This window comes from Parasteatoda tepidariorum, chromosome 9 (assembly GCF_982258835.1).
Source record: "Parasteatoda tepidariorum strain Cologne lab strain chromosome 9, Ptep-v5.0, whole genome shotgun sequence".
NCBI classification, from domain to species: domain Eukaryota; kingdom Metazoa; phylum Arthropoda; class Arachnida; order Araneae; family Theridiidae; genus Parasteatoda; species Parasteatoda tepidariorum.
In genome coordinates this window covers 35,654,914-35,677,356 of record NC_141763.1, presented here as the reverse complement: position 1 = coordinate 35,677,356, position 22,443 = coordinate 35,654,914, and the positions used below count along the sequence as shown (strand labels likewise).

The following is a 22,443-nucleotide window of genomic DNA, read 5'->3' as shown; positions in this document are numbered from 1 at the left end:
AAAAATTTAGGTTATTGACGCATAGGTTGCACCGCCATAAAGTCCACTCTTCCATTTTTTATTCATTGCCATACAATAAAGTATGAAACATCACTAGATTTACTCAATTACATTATGAAGTATTTCATATAAATTCGGTTATGATTTGCTGTTCAAATGCGTATTTTAAGTTTGAAATGCATTAAAAGTTATTCATAGTTAAAAGAAATAAATATCTTTATAAATGCGGAACTGTGGGCATGACATTGATTCTTATAAAGTGCACATGTGAAAATACACTTAAAAAATTTATACAGTAGAGAATCAATTATCCGGGATGCTCAGGGCCATCGCTATCCCGGATGTCTGAATTTCCCTGTTTTCTGAATCTGCAAAACAAACGTAGTTTATCAAACCCAAATTACAATGAAAACAAAGTAAAACATTTTAAGAAAAGAAAAGCTCTCCTAAATTAAAAAAGGAAGAAAAACAACATTTAAAAGAATAAAAAATGATATTTAATAACATTTAAAAATTTTGACAAGAAAAATAATTTTTAAAAAATACAAAATATGCATATATTTATTTTTTAAGCATTTTATCAACTTTTAGCTGACGAAATTTTGGTTTCTGATTAAGAAACAACTATTGAATTTTATGAACAGCCATTATATGAATTTCCTCAATAAATAACTCATTAATCTTTGCTTCTGACATAAGATCCCGCTCTAGCCATTTTTGAGAGTATTCCCGGAGCTCATTTTGGAGATCTTTTTCTTTTGAAATTTTAAATCCTTCAAAAGGAGAGTCATCAACATTTTCTTCTAAAAAAAATACATGTTGGAATTAACTTCCGCCATGCGTGAGTTAATGTATCATGTTAAACAAATTCCCATGCTTTTGCTGACAACCATATAGCATCTTTTACAGTGAATGTTCCCAGAAAATCATGGATGGATTTTCCTTCATTAGCTGTGTCGATCAGCTTCTTTAAATACTTTTTAACGGCATTTTAAGCTTTGTAAAATGCCTTGATCGATAGGCTGTATCAAGGACATACAGTTCGGGTGAGATATTGAATTTCTATATTATTGGCCGGTAGGTGTGCTGTACAGTTGTCTAAAAACAATTTTGCATTCATCAGGCAATCCCACCGATTTGCAATGTGCACGTGACTTGGGCCCAAATTCTTTCTGAAACCATTCTGTAAAAAGTTCCTGTGTGATCCATGCTCTCTTGTTAGCTTTATAAACTACAGGCAAAACTTCAACACCTTTTAATGCCTGGGGATTCTTACTTATGCCGACAACTGTTAGTTTCAATTTGCACATGCTTTATTTTATGAACATTATATGAATTTCCTCAATAAATGATTTCTGCTCCATTCCAGTTATCAGTTCTTTTGTTAATTTGATACATCGTTAATTAGATATGAAAGAAATTTCTTCAGCCTCATCTTCGTTGTCACTTTCTTTTTGTTCAGCGTCAGGGTTCAACATCATCTGAATAATTTCGGAATCTGTCAGTTTGTTTACAATTGGGACGTCATTATCGATATTAAAGCACTCATTAATCTCTGTTTCTGGCATGAGATCCCGCTCTAGCCATTTTTGAGAGTATATCCGGAGCTCATTTTGGAGATCTTTTTCTTTGGAAATTTTAAATCCTTCAAAAGGAGATTCATCAACATTTTCTTCTAAAAAAAATACATGTCGGAATTAACTTCCGCCATGCGTGAGTTAATGTATCATGTTAAACAAATTCCCATGCTTTTGCTGACAACCATATAGCATCTTTTACAGTGAATGTTCCCAGAAAATCATGGATGGATTTTCCTTCATTAGCTGTGTCAATCAGCTTTGTTAAATGTCTTAATTGAGAGGTTGTATCAAGGACATACAGTTCGGGGGGAATATTGATATTCTATATTATTGGCAGGTAGATGTGCCGTACAGTTGTCTAAAAGCAATTTTGCATTCATCGGGCAATCCTACCGATTTACAATGTGCATGTGACTTGAGCGCAAATTCTTTCTGAAACCATTCTGCAATAAGTTCTTGTGTGATCCATGCTTTTTTATTAGCTACAAGCAAAACTTTTAATGCCCGGGGATTCTTACTTATGCCGACAACTGTCAGTTTCAATTTGCATGTGCTCGCTGCATTCACAGGCTAATTATGTCAGCCTATCTTTTGTAATTTTGAAACCTCTAGGTTTGATTTCATCTGTTGTAGTGTAAGTAGTATCTGGTAGATATTTATAATAGAGACCTGTTTCATTAACTTTAAAAATTTGTTCTAAGATCAAGTTCTTAGCCTTAACCAGATTCATCACAAAATCAACATAATTCTCAGCAGCTTCTATATCGGCTGAGACTTTTTCACCGCAAAATTTCGTTAATCTAATGCCGTTTTTTTCTTTGAATCGGGCAAACCATTCTATGCCGTACTTGCAATTTTTTTCTATGCTAAGCTCATTGTGCTAATAATGTCAGCCTATCCTTTGTAATTTTGAAACCTCTAGGTTTGATTTCATCTGTTGTAGTGTAAGTAGTATCTGGTAGATATTAATAATAGAGACTCGTTTCATCAACTTTAAAAATTTGTTCTTAGTTTGAACCAGATTCATCACAAAATCAACATAATTCTCAGCGGCTTCTATATCGGCTGAGACTTTTTCACCGCAAAATTTCGTTAATCTAATGGCGTTTTTTTCTTTGAATCGGGCAAACCATTCTATGCCGTACTTGCAATTTTTTTCTATGCTAAGCTCATTGTGAAAATGTTTCGCCTGAGCTATAATTATTTGCCTAGTTAAACGAAAGTTTTCAGATCTTCTCAGATTAGTTGCTCTCGTAACAAAATAAATGTTGTAACTCTTCGTTTAGTTCATTTTCCACGTCATCGTCTGAAATTAAACAAGGGACCTCTCCCACGCAAAAATCCAATCCAGCATCTTTGAATTTTGATGTTATTGTTGTAGTCTTGATTTGTTCCCAGATTTTGGACACCCATTATGCAACTTCTTCATACGTTGCAAGTCGCATTTTCCCACCTTTAGTGTAGTTATGTAGCCTATCACTCACCATCTTTTGACATCGGAGATTGTCGCAGAACATCATTGTATCTGTTAATCAAGAAAACAAATAAGAAAACAAAGTTTCTAAAGCAAAAAATTTATTTTACAAACATGGGTAGACAAACTGTCACATACAGAGGGACTAACGAAAAGAATGAATACAAAATATAATGCTTCAACGGAAGCTTAAATATTCTTTAAACAGATAACGAATGACGTCATGATCCAAGCAAAAACGACCAACAGCAAATGAAAAGAAACTGGCCGATCAGCACAGACCATGACGTTACCAACGTAAGTTGAATGCGTGAGGTCATCATCTTTGACAACTGACGAAGATCGAACCTTATACCCATTATTTTTATTTTATTTAAACAAAATAGAAAAAAAAAACCTTTTTAGCATTTATTTATCTTAATATGCGACTCCCTCGCATGCTTTCAACTTTTACAAAAATCCATATACATCTTATCAAAATCTTCAATAAACTAAAATAATATTGAAGAAATATTTAATTTCTTTAAACTAACATTTAAGTTCTTTCATTCCTTAAACCATCCAAAATATTAAACCTTCACAAATACTTTTGAACAAAATTTTTCAACTTCTTAGTTAAAGGCTTTGTAAAAATGTCCGCTAAGTTAAACTTACTCCTAACATGTTTAACAGTGAAAAATTTATCGTAAATTTACTTTTTTTAAAGATGATATCTTACGTCGATGTGTTTCATTCAACTATTTTCAATAGGTGAATGGGAAAAAGCAATAGCAGATTGATTTTCACTAAATATAATAAAATTGCTTAAATTTATGTCTTTTAAATTTAATTCTCCACACTCATCTATTATACGCTTAATCCACATTACCTCTTTGGCAGCGTCAGTTAAAGTCACATACTCTGTTTTACATTCAGTGTTTTAAACCTGGGTTTTCTTGAAATTGTGATAATATATTTACCGCATAGCAAATATTGGGTCTTGTGCGATTAGTTATATAAAACAAACAACCCAAAATGTTCCAAAGCAGCAATTTTGCCAGTTCATCCACTTCCCTTTTAGAAGATGGACAATCAGCTTTTGATAATAAGTTACCCTTCGTAATCAGCAACGATGACAAAGGAAATTTAAAGCTGGAAAACATTTTACAAACTTTCTGGGTGTAACTCTTTTGGTATATTAACATCTCACCATCCTTTTGGACAAATTCAACACCTAACAAACGAGTTTTACCCAAAATTTTTAAATTAAAATAATCACCTGAAAGTTTAATAGCTCTGTCTACTTCATCTTTTGTCTTAGTGAATATTATTATATCATCTACATAAATAATAAGAATTACATTTTTATACACATATGTACAATTACACCACTTCAATCTTACAAACTTTAAGTTTTCAAGTGTATTATCCAATTTTAAAAAACCACTCTCGATCACTTTCTTTTAGTTTATAAATAGCTTTCTTTAAATGACAAACATGGCCTTGCTTGTTTGAATCTACATCTTCATTCAAATTTGCGTAAAGATAAGCACACTTGATATCTAATTGAGAATGATACCATCCTACCATACAAACTAAGATTGTGAATAACATTCTTGCAAGAACAAAATTTACCCGAGGACTAAATACTTCATCATAACTTTCCCCTCATATTTGTTTAAATCCCTGAGCAACTAAACATGCTTTGCATCTCACAATTTCACCCTTTTCATTTACTTTAGTTGTACTAATCAAGCAGCTTCCCAAAATGCTTTTATTTTTGGAGTTAGAACCAAATCCCAAACTTTTCTTTCTCTTATGGTATTAATCTCATCAGACATGGCTAATTCCCAATTTTTAACTTGGGGAGATTTTAAACAGTCTTTATACTTTTTAGGAATTTTAATATCAGTATGATTTGCTTCATGTATTATGTTATGATTAACCTGAAAATTTGAAACTACGAGAGAAAACATTTTCCCAACTGAAATCAAATAAACCCTTATCATACTGTAGGTTGTTACTATAACAGTAATTTTCAACATTGTTATAGGATCTTAATCTCATATTTACTCCTTCAATATTATAATAAATATCAGTTCGACTATTATGTGGGTGTGGTTTGTAATTTTGTTAGGCTACAACGTAGGGCTTAATGATATAGAAATTTCTTAAATCGATATAATCAACTCTTTTATATCACGATATTAGGTTATATCGATTTAACAATCTAAACGACAAAACTAAGAAATAAATCCACAGTACTCCTTCCTCTATTCAAATGTATTGTTGTTTTTTTTCTTATCTCACTTACAGTCAACTCCTAGTCCACAGAAATTTTAACTAAGTTGTTCTGATAATGAATAATTTTTTGTAGGTAACAAAATAAGCTAAGTTATTCTGAAACAAATATTAAAACTTAAAAATAAGTTAGTTAAATGATATACAGTGGCCTCTCATTAAGCAGGGCTTAATCCAGGTTTTCAATCATAGTACCTATTTTTGTGAAAAAAATTATTTTTGTGAAAATTTTTTTTATTTTTGTGAAAATTAAGTATTGCTAAAAAAAAACTACATATGTATACAAAAAGTACAATACTATAAAAAACATACACGTATTGCGCAAGGAATTGCTTATAAGACAGCTTGCAGATTAATTCCATTTATTAATTCAATGTAAATTATACAGCCAGCCAGCATAGAAATTTTTAAACTTATTTACTAATAAAATTTATTGAACTTATTATGATTAAGAAATTATTATTTTGATATTGTGTTAACTTTACTTTTGAATTAATGGTTGAAAAAATAATAGAAATACAGAATACATAGATAAAATTATATCAATCACAGAGATATTTTGCGATTTTCAGTATTTTTAAAGATAGTAATTATGTTTTGAGCCTGTTCATCAGATAATATTTTGGATCCATTGAAAATTATGTTTAGATGACAATTTAAAGACTTCTGTGAAATGCTACATCTCAGTTTGGTACAGACTAAATTCATCTTAGAAAACAATCTTTCCACAGATGCTGTAGAGGAAGGAACAATCACACACAAAGTTAACAGTCTCATTAAATTAGGAAAATCATTCCACACTGTAGCTTTTCTTTCCATAATTGATATTAAATCTGATGGTGTAATTTTGTGTCCCATACACACTTTAGCTTCATCTTTTTCATTTTTTCTAATCAACAATTTTGCTGCTTCTAATTTTTCTATATCAAAGGTTAATTTTGATTCTTGCATTTCTAATTCAAATTTAATAAGTTCTTCTTTTGCTGATATTTCTTGAATAAATGGTGCAGACTCTGTTGTTTGTCCTTGAAAATGATTAGTTTGCTTTTGACCATAGAACAACATTAAATCTGACCATTTTTTTTTTTCAATTAATTCTGCTTGATAGACATCTCTTCTTTCATGGTTTTGGACAAAAACGTCAAATGCAGCCAAGGGAGACTTGTCGCTTACTTCAAATGCAATTTTCATCTCATTTTTAAAATCATCTAAAAATGGATAGATAAAATTGTTCTCAAAATCTAACAATATTTTATGCGAATCACTTTTTTTGTTCTTACGGTTTAAACAAGTTACTTCTTCAGCAAACTCTAGAAAATCCAAGCTTTTAGAAAAAAAAGTTGCTTCTCTCAAATTTTTACCAAAGTTCTCAATGTCTTTTAAAGTGTCTTGTACTTTATCATTGATAGAACTAAAGTTAATTGATTGTTTTTGCAGCCACAAATTTAATCTATCAACAATTTTTAGCATATCAGCTAGAAACAACATAGTTAAAAAAACTTCTGGGTTTAAGAGCTGATCTCTCACACCCTTTACTTCTAGTTATTTTGTGTTATTGAAAACTGCATCTAGAGTTTCAATCATCTCTTTAAATCGAGATGCCACTCTAACACATGTGATAACTATCGTGTTGTAGAAACTTTTAACATTTTTAGTGTTTCTATATTGTATACATTTTCTTGTATATTTTTCAAAATATTATATTTTTTTGCACTATAGTGAAACATTTTCCACAAACTAATCAACAAAGTGTCCACACTTTTTAAATAGCTATGTTTCTTTAGAAAATGTGCCAACACAAGAGCTAACCGATGGTTGCGACAATTTATATAAATGCAATGAGGAGATATGTGCTTCATTCTTCTTTGTAACCCTGTTACTTCTCCACTCATCACGTTGGTTCCATCTAATGACACAAATAGACATTTTTTTTATATCTATGCCTTTTGCAAGCATAAAGTGCTCAATTGTGCGCATTATAGTTGCAGCATCAGTAGCTGCTAAATTTATAAGTCCTAAAAAATTCTCTTGAACTTTTCCATTAGGAACTTTAAATCTGGCTAATAAGCCTAGTTGCTCTCTCTGTGCTTTGTCCATGCTTTCATTTGCAAACAAAGCAAAAGCATCACACACTTTTAATTGTGATAACATACTTTCTTCAATGTATTCGGAAATACATTCCAAAAGGTTTTGTACAGAAACTCGTGATAAATATGTTGCATTTTTTGCACAAGTTTCTTAGTGTCTCCTAATGTCTGTATCTTGAAGATCATTGCCCAAAAATTGTATTAAACTCTCAAAATTTTCTAAAACAGCCCATTGCTTTTGTACCATAAAGTTTAAAACTTTAACAAATTTCTTCATTACAATGTTATTTTTTTCTTTATCATTTTCGGCTCCTTTTTGAATTTGCTCTGAAACATTGAATTTTTTAACTGAATTGATACTGCTTGTTGCATTAATATGCATTCTACTGTCTTCATGTTTCTTCATGCATCTAGTTGGATGCCCAAGAAAATTTACCCCTTCAGTTATCCAAGGTCCTTTATTAGTTACAACAGAGCACACTCTGCATAAAAACCCTCCAGCTGAAGGACTATAGTAAATCCATTCTTTACATTTTTCATACTTTGTGATGTTTTCAGGCTTTTTGCTACTGAAGAAATTGACTTCGCTTTCGATATTTTCCTCTATCGCAGGAACAGCATCGCTTTTTTCTGCAACAAAACAATCGTGTAACTCTTCAATCATTGGTTCCGTAGCATTTTTAATGCACTGTGCCTCGTTATCAACTGTAACGGTTTTTTCAAACGGCGACTGTTGTGACAGTTTCTCCTCAGTTTTTTCAGACTAAAAAAATGTTTTTATTGATTTCGTTCCTATACTATCGATCGTGCGTAAACGCTTCATGTAATAATCGCTATTCCGTGAGCCACCCGCTCCACTTAAATTTCTCCCTCGCTTCATTATAAAAACTTTTCATAAATCTTGTTAAAAAATACGAATGGAACACGTTTTACGCTAAATCATAACAAAAACACTTGTCGCCTGGGAAAATGAGTTGAGTTGTTTACGCGCTGGCTCAATTTAGCCGGTTGCCTAGTATAAAAACTTCGCCACTCACTCCGATTGAATGGCGTATTTAGGAGAAGTGACGTCAGCATGTCAAGCCTGTTTTCGAGCTAGTGCGGTTGCGCGGAACGCCGTCCGATGGCGTACCATACGGCGTTCACTGTGAATCCACTTTTCCGTGAACTGCTCGGAAAACTATTCAGCACTTTAATTCCTTCTAACTTTCTTTTTTATTTTCGTGAAGATGCGTTTTTTTTTGTGAAGGTACCAATTTCTTTTTTAATTTTGTGAAGGTACCGAAAAACGGTACCAAAATCGCCCTGGATTAAGCCCTGTTAAGATAGAGAATCAACGATCAACAATATTTGTCTATTAAAACAGTTCTTAAAATTTAAGATTTGACTAAGGAATTTTTTTTTGCACAATGAAACAAGATGTCCCTATTAATGGAGGCCATCTTAATAAGAGAATACTGTAAAGTGTATATTCGAAATGTGCAGAAATTCAATGCTACAATTTACTAATTTTATTCTGTAACTTTTTACCAAAGGTAATGGAGAATATTGTTTACCTTTTTCTTTTGCAGATATAAAATAAGAAATAACATAATATATTAATGAATTTTTAAAATTAATATTTTTAAATGTTTCACAATAAAATAAAACTTCAACTTTGAAAACCTGTCAATTTTATAATTGTAATAACACAATTAATAAAAATTTCTAATTTCTGTCAAAAACACTTGCATCTCCGCATTTTTCGGTAACAAAGATGCCCTATTCTTTGTTATAACAAGGCCTCCACTGCTGAATACCCTTTCTGATGGCACACTTGTTCTTTGAACTGCCAAATATTTTCTGGCTATGATTTTCAGCGCTGGAAAAAATGCTTCATGCCACTTCCACCATGCAAAGAGATCTTCATTTAGCCTTATTTTAATCATCGCTAAATAGCTTTGAAGTTCACTCTCGGCTTTTTTAGATGGTATGTGAAGCTGAAGATCACTTTCTTCATCTTTATTGCCTTCACATAACAATTTCTCCAATCCTGTTTTTTTTCTCTCCATGTTTCAGCCTCTACTACTGTTACCAGTAGACACATTATTTTTTTCGAACATGTCCTCCAATTTTTGAAGAATTAATCATTTAGCCTTTTCTTTGTCATCGACCAAAGCTAAGCGAAATCGAGGATCGCAAACTGTAGACAGTATTAGGAAATCCATTAACTGCTCATTTTCAAAATAGCATTCCTCTAAAGCGGACAGAATGTCAGCTTTAATTTTCCTCACAAATGTTTTCTCATTTTCGCCTTGAGATTCTTTTTAAATTTTGAACAGCAGAGACAAAACCGATGAAGCTGTCGTGTAGTGCTGCCCTGAAAGATTTTTCACGATTTCCTCCATTAAGCTTGTGGCATTGACAAAATCTTCGACAGCAGTGACTTCATTGCCCTCCAGCATTAGGTGTTTTTTTGCTGGATAGTCTGTTAATAACTTGCACAATGGCAACTGGTTTTCTAAAAACCTTATGCACAATTTTGAGGTGCTTCAGCAACGTGTGGGACATGCACTTGGCAGCTTTCTCACTTTTATCTGCAATAGTTCTTGAGTATTTTTAAAGTCTCTCGACATATTCCAACTATGGGCAAAGAATTTTGCAGCTTCTTCCGAACTACTACTTTTTGCTGTAGTGAGTTTGAGTTTTGCAAAGCTCTATTCACACCTATATTTATGGTGTGTCCGAAGCAGGGCATATGTTGTATGTTTAATGCAGAAATCGCTTTCAAAATATTTGAGCCATTGTCTGTCATACAACAGTTGATCTCTTATATGTTTATATCCCGATCTAATAATTGTTCTTTTAATACCTCATTTATATTGTCAGATGTATGGTTTACATCAAAATGCGCACAACTGAGGCAAGGGGATTTTAAGTTTCAATTTTTGTCTACATAGTGTGCTGTAATAGCAATATATGGCACGCTGTTGAATCGAAATTTCACTAGATTTCATGATCGACTGGTCTTTTTTTATTTTCCCTTTTACATCATTGTACAACTTGGGGGTAGCAGAGTTGGAAAAATATTTGCAACCCGTCAATTTGTACTTCGGATTAAGTATTTTAACTATATTGATAAACAATGTTGTATGGCTGCATTGTTTCGGCAATGAATTTTGCTACTGAATCAGTACATAGCCTTTCCGAATTACCAGTACTACTTCGGAGAGAGCAATGTCGATTTAGCGTTTGCTCTCGTGAATAAATCGATTAAGTAGAGTCGAAAAGCTCAGTCCGGAATTTTGTTGAGGATGAAAATAATCATGATACTTTGAGCATACTATACTGTTTCTCCAATTGGAAAATTAAGTGGGATTATGTTTGCATATTAATTTATATGTTGTCCAACTTGCAGTTCTAAGACCTGTTTTTTTCCTACTCTCAGTGTGATGAGGGTGTAAACAAACGGTAGGCACTTCCAAAAAATTCCAAAATCAAATAGAGGCTTTGCACTTTGTTAAACTCTTTCAGGCAAGACAGTTCTGATACAAATTTGATGTTATCACTGAAATTAAATTATAATGGTTAATGTGTTGAAAATTCTTTTAAGCTATTTGTGCTTTACACTGGCAATATTATAATAATATAAGGTTATTTTCCTATAAAATACTGTTCTGTAAACAAATATGTAAGTATTCTAATTTTCAAATATTAAAAAGCTCTATAATTTTTTTTTTTTTTTTTTTTTTTAACTCTCAGGTCTACTCTGGTCCAATACCAAACTCATATCATCCTGTTGAAGCTTATCAGCCAGCTACAATGCCTCCAGGTATTTAAGAAAAAATATCCATATATGTATATTGCTTTTCTAATTTTTTGTTCAAATTACTATATATATTACTATTCTTCTAGGAGCAATACCTACTTCAATGCCACCACAAATGATGCAAGCGGCACCACATCCTCATGTACTCTATGGCAATTCTAACCCATATGCCAGGTAAATTATTAGGCTTCATAATATAAGTTAGTATATATTTTAAATTTGTTTGTAGTTGCCAACAAATTTTTTTTCATAATTATTTTATTAATTTTTCTTAAATCAGTGTTCACATATAGTCCATTTTTTTTCTTTTATGTTTGCTTTTTTAGATCTCATTTTTAGTCTTAGGGTAATTCCACAGTAACTCATGCTACAGATTTTTAGAAATCTAGCTTTGAAATACGATGCAATAATAAATATTGCACTTATTTTCTTTCAACAAAATTTAGGTTGATTACAATTTTTCTGTTTTTTTTAATGATACCATTAAAAATCCTAAGAATCTCTAACTTTTTGAAATTTTAATTAAAATAGCTTGGTAACTCATGCTACCAAAAAAGACACTCAGTTACGAGAAAAAAAGTTAAACCTGTATTTCTGCTAAAATTCTACATGTTAAGTACTTTAAGTCTTATGAGTGGATTGTATGTATCACTCTTATCACAAAATAGCATCTAGTTTTATTTTTAATAGTTTAAAAAAACTAAATATTTGACAAAATATATCAAGTATAAGGTAACTCATGCTACAGTACTGGTAACTCATGCTACATTAAAGATGAATAACTTTTAAAAATGATTACAGAAACAAAATAAAATATTATTTTGATATTTATTTAACATTAAGTATTTAAAAAAACATTATTTTATTGAAAATTAAAAAAAATATTAAAACATTTAACGTTGTTCAAGAACATCAATTTCTTCCTTAAATTCGTAGAAGAAACGGCTCCCACTCTGTTTTATTACTGCATCTGGTAAAATCTTTATGATGTTTTCGAATGTCACATAGGAAATGTCATTTTCATCTGAAATGAAAATTTTTTTTATTCATGTTTTTCTTTCTTAAAAACATTACCTTTACTTCTCCGTCATCTTCATCTTGTGAAATAGCAGCATACCTAAAAATTTGCTTCTTACCTAAACATTTAATAAGTAGGTAAGTACCAAGTTTAATGCTTAATTTTGGAGGTTTAGTTGGTAAATTTTGTTCTGCTAAACTGGAACGTATTTTTTTGGTTAACAGAGCACCCGTCACCTTCTCCTGGTTCACATAAATGCAATGCATTTTTTTTATACTTTCTAATGGCAGTGCTTCCTCAAATATTGAACACATATTTAAATTTTGATTTCGTTCCTCTATTTCATTGCACTTCATTTCAATTATTTTTATATCCGATCCAGTTCTTTCAGCTGCAGCTTTGAAGTCGGAGGCATTGAAAACAGAGCCTTTGCGTGCTTTTACGTAATTTCGAACTTGGCGTTTCACAGCTCCACCTATTCCGTCAACCGGGCCCTTGCCGTGTGATGTTGCAAAGAAATTCCAAATAATTCTTTTTCTAAATTTGTTTTCCAATATAGGGATTGCAGCTGCAATAAAACGATTTTTGAACTGCGATGAAGGGCCATCCGACCATATATTGACCAGAATAATACTTTCTGGGAAATCTTCAAAGATTTTATCTAAATATGGAATTATACTTCTTTTTGAATGATCTAAATCATTGGATACAATAACAGCAGGGTGATGCTGTCCATTATACCACGACGAAATAGTAAACAGACTCACTTGCGGCTGTACCCAATGAAAACTTTGTATTTCATCCTGAGCAACACAAGTGTAATTCTCTGCAAAATCAATTTGTAGCTAAGCAGTGGTAAAATCGGTGCTTTGGGAGCCTACCTCTCCTTTCTGCATCTGATATGCTAGAGCTTGTTCATTTTTAATGAAACAATGAAGTAAAAAATCTTTTTTCATTGAAACTATGTATTTTCCAAGATCTTCGAGGCTACCTTCTTCTACAACTTTTGTTAACTTACCTTCAAAATCTTTCCACTTGTTCCATTCAGCCATATTTGAAGTAGATGTAGCAAAACAAGATTCAATACCATTTTCAAAAAACTTTTCACATTTATTACAAGAAGTTTGCCAGCAATTTTCAGTAGCATTCTCGCAAAGAAAATCTTTCATAAATCCTGAGGAATAAGCTGGGAATTCTGGGCAATACTTCTTGAAGCTTTCGATAGCAGAAATAAAATTTTCATGAAGTTTGCATAAGCACACATTATGAGGCATTTTGCTGCTTAAAAATACGTGTTTTGGACGTAATGCAGCAAACTTACTCTTGCCAATCTTAATATCGGGATGATCATTACAGAATAAAGAGAATGTCTCCAAAACAGAATTGTACAAATGCCGAATTTGTTCTTTTATTTTACCATCACTATTTCTTACTGTTACTACATCTTTCATTCCTGGAGCTTGTCGACTGATATCATCTCTTATATAAAAGTTTTTAACTATCTGAAGAGTTTCACTGCTCATAGGATTTTTTCCAATATAATTCTGTATTACAACATTGCGTTCTTGACTCGGGACAATATTTTTCATAAGCTGTTTCACTACTGCCTGCTTTTTACGTGGGGACTTTGGTAATGCCCGTTTGGCACGGGCAACTGCTTTTCCCAATGAACAAGGTGATTTATATGGGTATTGTTGTGATTTAAATGACCTTTCCTTTTTGTTGAATCTTGATTTTGCAACACTTTCTCTGGATCTCTTTCTTTGTTGTCTTCTCACCTTTTCTCTTTCCACTGGAGTCATTTGATCAATTTCATTTTTCTTTTTATCGCGGCTTTTTTTAGCTGCCTCTCTGTGTTTCTCCTTATATTTCGCATAATTTCCTTCATCTTTAAGTTTTTGTCTTCTCCTTCTCATTTTTTCAGCAGCTGTTAAGGCCATTCTGTAAGAAAGAGACATATGATAAGTTTTAATTTATGGAGCTTAACTTAGCAGGATTTCACTATTCTTTTACCTTAAATTAAAATTTTGGTGTATAGATATTTTTTTTTAGATATATTGTACAATGTGTTATACCTTTTACATTTAATGGATTATTTACAACAATAACATCGAAATGTCTGAAAGTTTTAAACTTAGACTTGTTTTTGATAGGGAGCAAAGCAAGGAAAAGTTGACAATAATAAAAACAACTTATTAAGAATGGAATAAACATGCGAAGAACAAACTTAACTTTATCATACTTATTAACTTATTGCAATAAATCTTAATTTTTATATAATATTTATGCAAATAACATCTTAATTCACTTCCTAAATATAGTATGAGTTACCACATGGTAACTCATGCTACAATAGTTTTATACAAAAAAACATAACAAAACTGGATGCTACTTCTCTTAAAGATTTGTTTTTGATTAAAACACATAAAAAATTTAAAAAAAAATTATTTTTAGGGTAATTGATAGTTTAATAGATTTGCAATGATAACATAACTATGTTTTAGTAACTCATGCTACTTGTAGTAGACCCTAATATCATTTATGAATAATAGTTATAACTACTTTGATTCTAACAATTTATTTTATTATTTTTATAAGGCTTATGAATGTATTAATCTGAAACAATCAAGAAATAAAATTTTCATGGCTATAAAATAACAAAATCAACATACCTTTTGCTGAAAATTGAAGTGGTGTAGAACAAAATCTTGTAATAGCTGACTTTAAAGTGTTGCCATCCTGATAAAAAGAAACTCTAACAAAAAAGAAGCTGTTGTCACAACTGCTACAATAGTTCAGATTAATTATCCACTTAATTTATTAAGAAATAATTGAAAAAAATTTTTTATGGTCATGTCACTGTTTATATGGAATTGCCCCTTATCTAAAGTGAAGTTTAAGACAAAATCTCAAGTTATTAAAGTCTTAAAGGGATAAGATTTTCTCTGTACGAAAAATTTATATCCTCTTATTTTGTTTTTCGAAAATTCTCTATGAATGGTATTTTAACTAGAGATCCTAACAGGAAATCATTATTGGTGACATTGAATCAGAGTTCTGCTCTGCATGTATATGTATAAAGTTTAAAATAAAATTGCTGGGTCTAACCCATTAAACGCCGCTATATAAACTGTTTTGAAAAAATTGGAATTTTCGTATGTTTAAGGTTTAATAAACATTTCTAATTTGAGTTTTAAATTTTTAAAAAACTTCATTTTGTTAAAAGATATAATAGGGTCCCAAAATGGGAGACTTGGCATTGCATGGGACTAACATAGCTCACTTACACACTGCGCTACAAGTTGAATGTTTAGTTTCATTACTTGTATACTTTTTGTTAAAAATTGCAAAATCTGTTTTAATGGGATCAATAAAGTTAAATATGAAATAAACATGTTTTAATGAAGAAGCAAATTAGTTCATAAATATTTTTACCTGTTTTATTATTGTTTAAATTTTTGTAAAGCATTACTTAACATTTTTCACTACACAAACGAGTGATCTTTTTGCACACCAGCCTGTCTCTTCTGCTCACCAGCCTGTGTAATGAAGTGATTCACTCTATCAATGGTGTTTACTTGCCCATGTGGTCCAAGTCCATTCGGCGCAGTTTCTTGTCTTTCGTAGTTTAATAAACACATGACTACATCTCTATGAAATGTTATTTGTGACATCTGTTCATTCACCTTGCGATGAACCCTCCATGCTGCTACCACAGCCATGTTAAGAGTGTTGGTGAAAAGGGGCCACCGCCACTTTTTACCCTTTATTTTTTGTCTATAAGTACTCAGAAATCGGCCAAGAAGATCAACACTGCCCATGTTCTAATTATACGAGGCAGCTAATCTAGGCTGAGGCAAATCAATTTTCTCAGACTCTTGGCACCAACGTTTTGCCTGTCCTATTCGTTCCATTTCCTCATAATCTGATGCCGGGCATACAATTTTATTGTCTTTCCATTTTTCAGCACTAACATTCTTTGTTGTAATGCAAACAGATGTTCCTCTTTCTTTTTTCACTAAATCCCTACTGTCGTGCGAAGGACAAAAGTCTGTTCTCGCACCATTCTAGTTATACAGAATTCCCTTTTTCACATTTCTTCAAGCAATGTCAGAGAGTTGAAAAAATTGTCAACATACACTTTATGTCTTCGATAGTTTTCTACACATTCTATCAAATCTAAAACTTGTCTGGTTCCGAGGGGTGTGTTAGATTCAGTTGTTGTTTCTCTTCCCACATAAACCGGCAAATTATAAGGATAGCCTTGTGAAGAAGCAAGAACCCACACTTTATAACCAAATTTTATGGGTTTTCCTCGCATGTACTTCTTTGCAAAATGTGTCTCTGTATAAGGAATCATTTCCTCTTCAATACTTAAGTATTCAAAAAATGTTCCAAACTGTTGCAATTTCTTACAAAGCATCTATTTTTGGCCAACTTGTCGGTGGTATCAATTGTATCATTATTACAGAAATGAATGTACTTTTTTATGTCTCTAAGTTTTGCCTACTCGTGACATTTTGTATAAAGGGCAGATTGCAATCTTCTGCATTGCTCCAGTATAAATTCTCTTATTGCAGCATTGAATGGTATCTGTTAAATAATAAGATTCCTAAAAAGGCATCTGACATCTTTTCAGATAAGGAAACAGGGGTAGAAATTTAAAAAAAAAATTACTGGTCCATAGGACCAGTAACTAAAACATTTTACTACATCACAAAACTTTACTGGTCCGTTAGATTTTTTGGAATGATTTTTTTTTTAAAAAAAATCAAGCTGATTTAAATCAGGAAACCCTGAATTAAATACCTAGATTTTTTCAAAACTTGATGAAAAATATCAATAAAATTTATCTAGATTAACAATTTATTTGCATCATGTAAAAAATAAGTAAGTAAAATATAGTCTGCTATTTTCTGAAACAAGCTTTTTTCCTTTCACCACTTTCTAACCATAAGGCAACTGCTGGTGTAGGATCAAATAATTCAATGTTAGGACTGTCAAGATTTATTCTCATCAAATCATTCAATGATTCTGTGGACAAGCAGCTACGCCAGTCAGACTTGGTTTCATTCATTATACTAAAACCTCTTTCACATTCTGATGATGTGCTTGGCAAACTTAATAACACGTCAATTACTTCCAAGATTTGGGACTGTCCAATATGATGTTGAACATTAATGTCTTTCCAGGTTAAACTGTTTGGCTCATCCCTTCTTGAATAAAGTGCTTTTTTTAGTGTTTTCCACTCAAATAAGACATCAGATGTTTCAATGCCAAATTTTTTGAGGATACTGGCGTAATTATCAAGCACAGCATTTATTTCAGATTCTCCAAAATCTTTTGGGCAAGGTTTCAAGGGCCATTCCTTTAAAGATAGGAGTTTCCTTACAGAAAGTAAGCTTTGATCAATATCAACAAACCGTTCTTGCAGCTGTTGAATTATGGTATCGCTGAATTGGTGAAAATGTCTTTCTTTTCCTTTTATATTCTCGTTTCTCTTTTTTTTGTCGTCAGAGAATTTAAATTTGCTCATTTTATCATTAATTTTTGCTGTATCTTCTTTGAGATCTTCCAAAGACTCTTGCACAACTCTTACACATGTATATGCATGAAATAATGTTGTTGTTCTTTCTTGGAGTGTTATTGACACTTTCTGCAAGCAGCAAACAATTTCACTTAGTTCTAAAGCAGCATAAATCAGTGAAGGTGTAGTCAGTGCTTTAAAGAGACCTAGGGAAACAGCAGTAGAATCAGTTTTTGATCTTAGGGAACAGTTTTCTAACTGCAATTTTACAGCCTCATACAATTCCCAAAAATTATTCAGGGCCGTGTTTAGATGGGGCACCCAACGAGTTCCACCAACTCTGGTTGGAAGGTATCCGACTACGTTCGACAACCAATTTTTGAAATATAATAAAATATTGTGAAAGTTTTATTTCTTTGGATGCATTTCTGTTATTAATCAACTAATTAATCATAAAAAAGTTTAAAAAAAATTTTTTTTAGTAAATTTTAAAAGAAAACTTGAAATTTTTTAACAAATTTTATGCTATTGACAAACCTTATTTTGAAAAATCTAATTAAAATAAAATAATTTTATGACATTTAATCCACTTCAGGTACAATTATCTATTGAATGAACTAAAAGTTTCTTAAAAAATTAATTTTTCTATAAATTAAAATGGAGCGAATTTTAACCATATTTTTAATGTGTTTACACACAAAAAACCCCATTATCTGATTTCTAATCAACAAACCTAGATTATTTTAGTTCATTCTCTAGAAAACAATATCAAAAACAATAATATAAAGTTTTATGAGAAAATAAACAATACATTTTGAAATATCATGTTTGTCGTAGCAATATTTATTAAAAAATGCAACAGTGAAAAAAAACGCATTTAAAAGAAACATTTACATATTACAGACAGAAAAATGTTTTAAACTCCAATAAAATTTGTCAATTTTATTAGAAACACTTCCTAACTATTAAATGTTTGTATAATTTTAACCTTTATGATGAAACTTTTTTTTTATCAAGTGTAGCAACAAGTCTAATTATAGATTTCAAATATACAAAAAAGTCACAGAAATTTATTTTCTATAACTTTCATAATAATTAATGCTTTTAAATTAATTTATCCTCATTTTATAATGCAATAACTACCTGAAGTTTTTCAACAATTAATTTTTTTATAAAAAAAAATTTAAATTTGAGATCAAATAATTATGAAATTTTAAAAAAAATTTGAAATACAACACATATCTTCATCACTGGTACACATAAATATACACACAAAATTATTTTTAAATATTTTTTGCATCAATTACTAGAAAGCATGTTTAATAGGACAAACAGTCTGATAAATGTTTCTAAATAAAATGTTAAAAAATAGAACTGGAAAGTGAGAATTATATATTTTAGATGCTACAATAATTATGCATTTTCAAAATGCATAATTATTATTTTGCTTATCTTATCTTAATGTCCCTTTTATCAGATTCAAAATATCATAATCAAAGTACATTTTAAACAGTTCATATGGAGTTTTCCCTGCTAATTTAGGGTTAATTTCTTCTAATAGTGGTGTTTCTTCTGATTGAATTGAATCCAATTTATCAGCTTTGTCCTAATTGTAGAATTTTCTTTTCGATTTCTCGTTCCAGTGCCGTTTGTTGTAACTGAGGCAGATTTCATTTTTGCGAATTTTTTGGGTTTTACTTGCTTATTTTGAATTGTGGGCAAATCATCTTCATCGCTTGAAAAATACTTTTCCGGGAGAGACCTCTTACTCTTTTTCAAAGATGTTTTTTCCCATGAAACATTCTGTGTTTTATCACTTTTTATATTCAGCTCTACTTCTCCGCAGACGTCTACTGACATAACGTCATCTAAATGATTTTCTTGAAAGTCTTCGTCAGTTACCTTACTGGGATCTGGTGGTAAGCACGTAATACTACAATCATCATCAGAGAATTCATCGGAATCTAATGTTTCCATATAATCAAATACCTGCTGTACAGTTAAAAACTTGCGAGGCATTTTTAAAAATTCCTTGGGAAAAAAAAAGAACCACACTTACCGAACAATCGGGTTAAAATACTAAAGGGGAAAAAATTAATCCTACAATTTGAGACATTCTATGTAACAGAATGGAATATGGGAGGGATCACAAGGAGTAATTCAACACCTGAACTGATAACATTTGACCTTCAACAACAAAGGAGAGGGTACTTAGTATAACAAAGAAGAATCCATGAATATTTGCCTTTGTGTAAATGTGTTGAAGGTGGGATTAGTCAGAAGATGCCAAGTCTCTTTAAATAAACTGTAAAATCTTTCTAAATCAATTTTTTTTCTAAATCAATTTTTTTTTAAATTCTGTCTGTAATTATATGAAGATAGAAAAATTATTTTGTATATTCAATATTTTTAAATTTCTCCACTTAAATTTTTTTTTCCTGAAAATATTTTCATTGGAAGTAAAAAGAAGTGGTTTTGATTAAATTTAAGTAATTTTTAAGCATACAATTTACATTTCAAATTTTCTGTGAAAATTTCTAATGAAACCAAAAACTTTCAACAGTCAATAAAAAAAATGCGTGTGAATTACTCGGCAAAAAAAAAAAAAAATCTCAAAGGTTCCCAGAATTAGAGACTTGACGCTTAATGGGTTAAACAGAAATCCTTCAAGTTTTCAACGAAATGCAATGGTGTTAGAATAATCTTTGACTTAACTTCAATTCTAATTTACAATATTAAAGATATTTGCTGAACATTAAATCCTGATACATTTTGTTAATTGAGGTTTTGTTACCTTGCCAGAAAATATAATAATAAAAATTATTATAAATATGGATAGTGTTGAAGAAAATAAGTCTTGCTACTTCACACTCTAAAGAATTTTATAAGCACGATAAAAACTTAATCTTTTTTCGTACTGTTTGAATATGTAAAAACTAATACTGCATCTATGCACGGGATACCAGTCAAACAATACCATTCAACAAAATTGTTCTTAACATAATCGGCTTTGTGGTGAATGACAAACGAATGTTTATTTTATGAAAATACTAATGATATGTAAAGGTTTTCATTGTTAAAAATTATTTGTTTTTTGCTAACAAAATAATTGCTGGCATTTTTATTTTAGTATTCCACCAAACTCCGCTCCTCCTACCAATTTTTCAGCTACCCTTCCCACAAGAGAGTCTAGTGGAATTTTTTATGGTGATATGGTAAATTCCATGCCCCCAAATACTGTATCTATGCCTGTGCAACAGCAACCTATGTTATGAAGTGCATAAAGACTGTACTCCTAAGTGCTATTCAATATTTATAAGTGTCCTACTTAGGAATAATGAGTAATCAGTTTGATTTGTACTTGTATAGTTTATATTTAATGTGCATATTTTTATGGTCATATTATGCTCAATTTGAGAAGTTGTAAACCTGTTTAGTTGTAAATATCACTAATATTTATATTTATCCTGCTTTTGGAGTTTTTGTCAAAAACTTCATCCAATATCTCTGATGAAAATTTCCTATTTATTACTTTCCTGGATATTGAATCCTTTTTAGTCTGTACATAACAGTATTGTAGATATTTTGCCTATAGCATTTTTTATGTGCTGCAATTTGAAAGAATTTATTATTGTATCCATCCATAGTTAGAATTACATTGCCTAAAATATTGAAGCAAGAAAATTTGTTTTATTAACTCAGATAAATGAATCTTGATGATGTTTAAATAATTTATTGCCAATTATTGTAAAACCCATCAAGATTTATTTGCTGCAGCTTGATATAATTTGTTTTTTACTACAACTGTATTACTTATTTTACGATCGAAATAAATAACGCTTTTTAGCATTTAATTTGCTCTTTTTAACTGTATAATTCATTAAAAGATTTTTTATTTTGTACGAGTGTTTTTATTACATTTTATAGATTTCATTTATTTTTTACGTTGATGCATAATTTTTTCCTTTGTTTTTTTGTATCTATCAGATGATATATATTTCATGTCTTATTGATACTAATTATTTTGTTTTCTGTTGGTAGACACTAATATTCAGTTCTAAGTTTTATTGAATAAAAAAAGAAATAAGGTAAAATTGAAAATGAAAATTTCTGATTTTAAACATAAGTTGTACATAAAACAGTGACTCAGAAAAAGAGAAGAATTGTATTGTTTCTTATGTGATTGTAAGCACTCACATATTTGTAAAATAGACATGTAAAAAGTGTTAGAAAAAAATTTGTATCTGCAAAATAAATAAAAATTAAAACTGAATTGTTTGCTCTATGTTTTTACATTTTTTCTCTTTTTTGCTCTGCCTCTTGCTATTTATATTCTTCTGAATTTGCTAAATTATTATTCAAAGTGTTTTCAAAATTAGGTTGAAATTCTTAGACCTAACTTAGATCTTGTGTTACTATACCCCACATTTCATCTGTTTCCTGTAACAGTTTATCTTAGATGTCTGTCTACACATTTTATATTAATGGGAAATAAAAGAAATTGAAATCTCTTTATTATATATCCGAAAAAATCAGAGTTTTACTTAGGTTTGAAACAGAATATGGTACGAGAGCAAACTTTAGCACTAGCCCCAAATATTTGGATGCCAATGACTAGTAGAAATTTTGCTCCTTTGTCTATATGGCAAGACTGCCTTCCTCTCATGGA

General features: G+C 30.8%; 2 protein-coding genes across 4 annotated transcripts in view; one reads left to right on the top strand and one right to left on the bottom strand.

Moving 5' to 3' along the window:
- Positions 1-22,047, top strand: part of Stam (signal transducing adaptor molecule) — a 79,858-nt gene extending 57,811 nt beyond the window's left edge. For 2 of the 3 annotated variants that reach the window (XM_087151565.1, XM_043045390.3), the window contains exons 10-12: positions 11,163-11,232; positions 11,316-11,403; positions 20,905-22,047. In XM_087151565.1, coding sequence (XP_087007691.1) covers positions 11,163-11,232; positions 11,316-11,403; positions 20,905-21,049 — 303 coding nt within the window. In that variant the 3' untranslated portion in view covers positions 21,050-22,047. Of the gene's footprint in view, positions 1-11,162; positions 11,233-11,315; positions 11,430-20,904 lie in introns of all 3 variants that reach the window. The other variant, XM_087151566.1, reaches the window with a different exon arrangement.
- On the bottom strand, positions 10,445-15,012 carry LOC147803962 (uncharacterized). Its single transcript, XM_087151568.1, has 2 exons — positions 14,920-15,012; positions 10,445-14,188 (listed from the first exon to the last, which is right to left on the bottom strand). The coding sequence occupies exon 2, from the start codon at positions 14,185-14,187 to the stop codon at positions 13,093-13,095; it is 1,095 nt and encodes a 364-aa protein (XP_087007694.1). The 5' UTR covers position 14,188; positions 14,920-15,012; the 3' UTR covers positions 10,445-13,092.
- Positions 22,048-22,443: the final 396 nt, after the last annotated feature.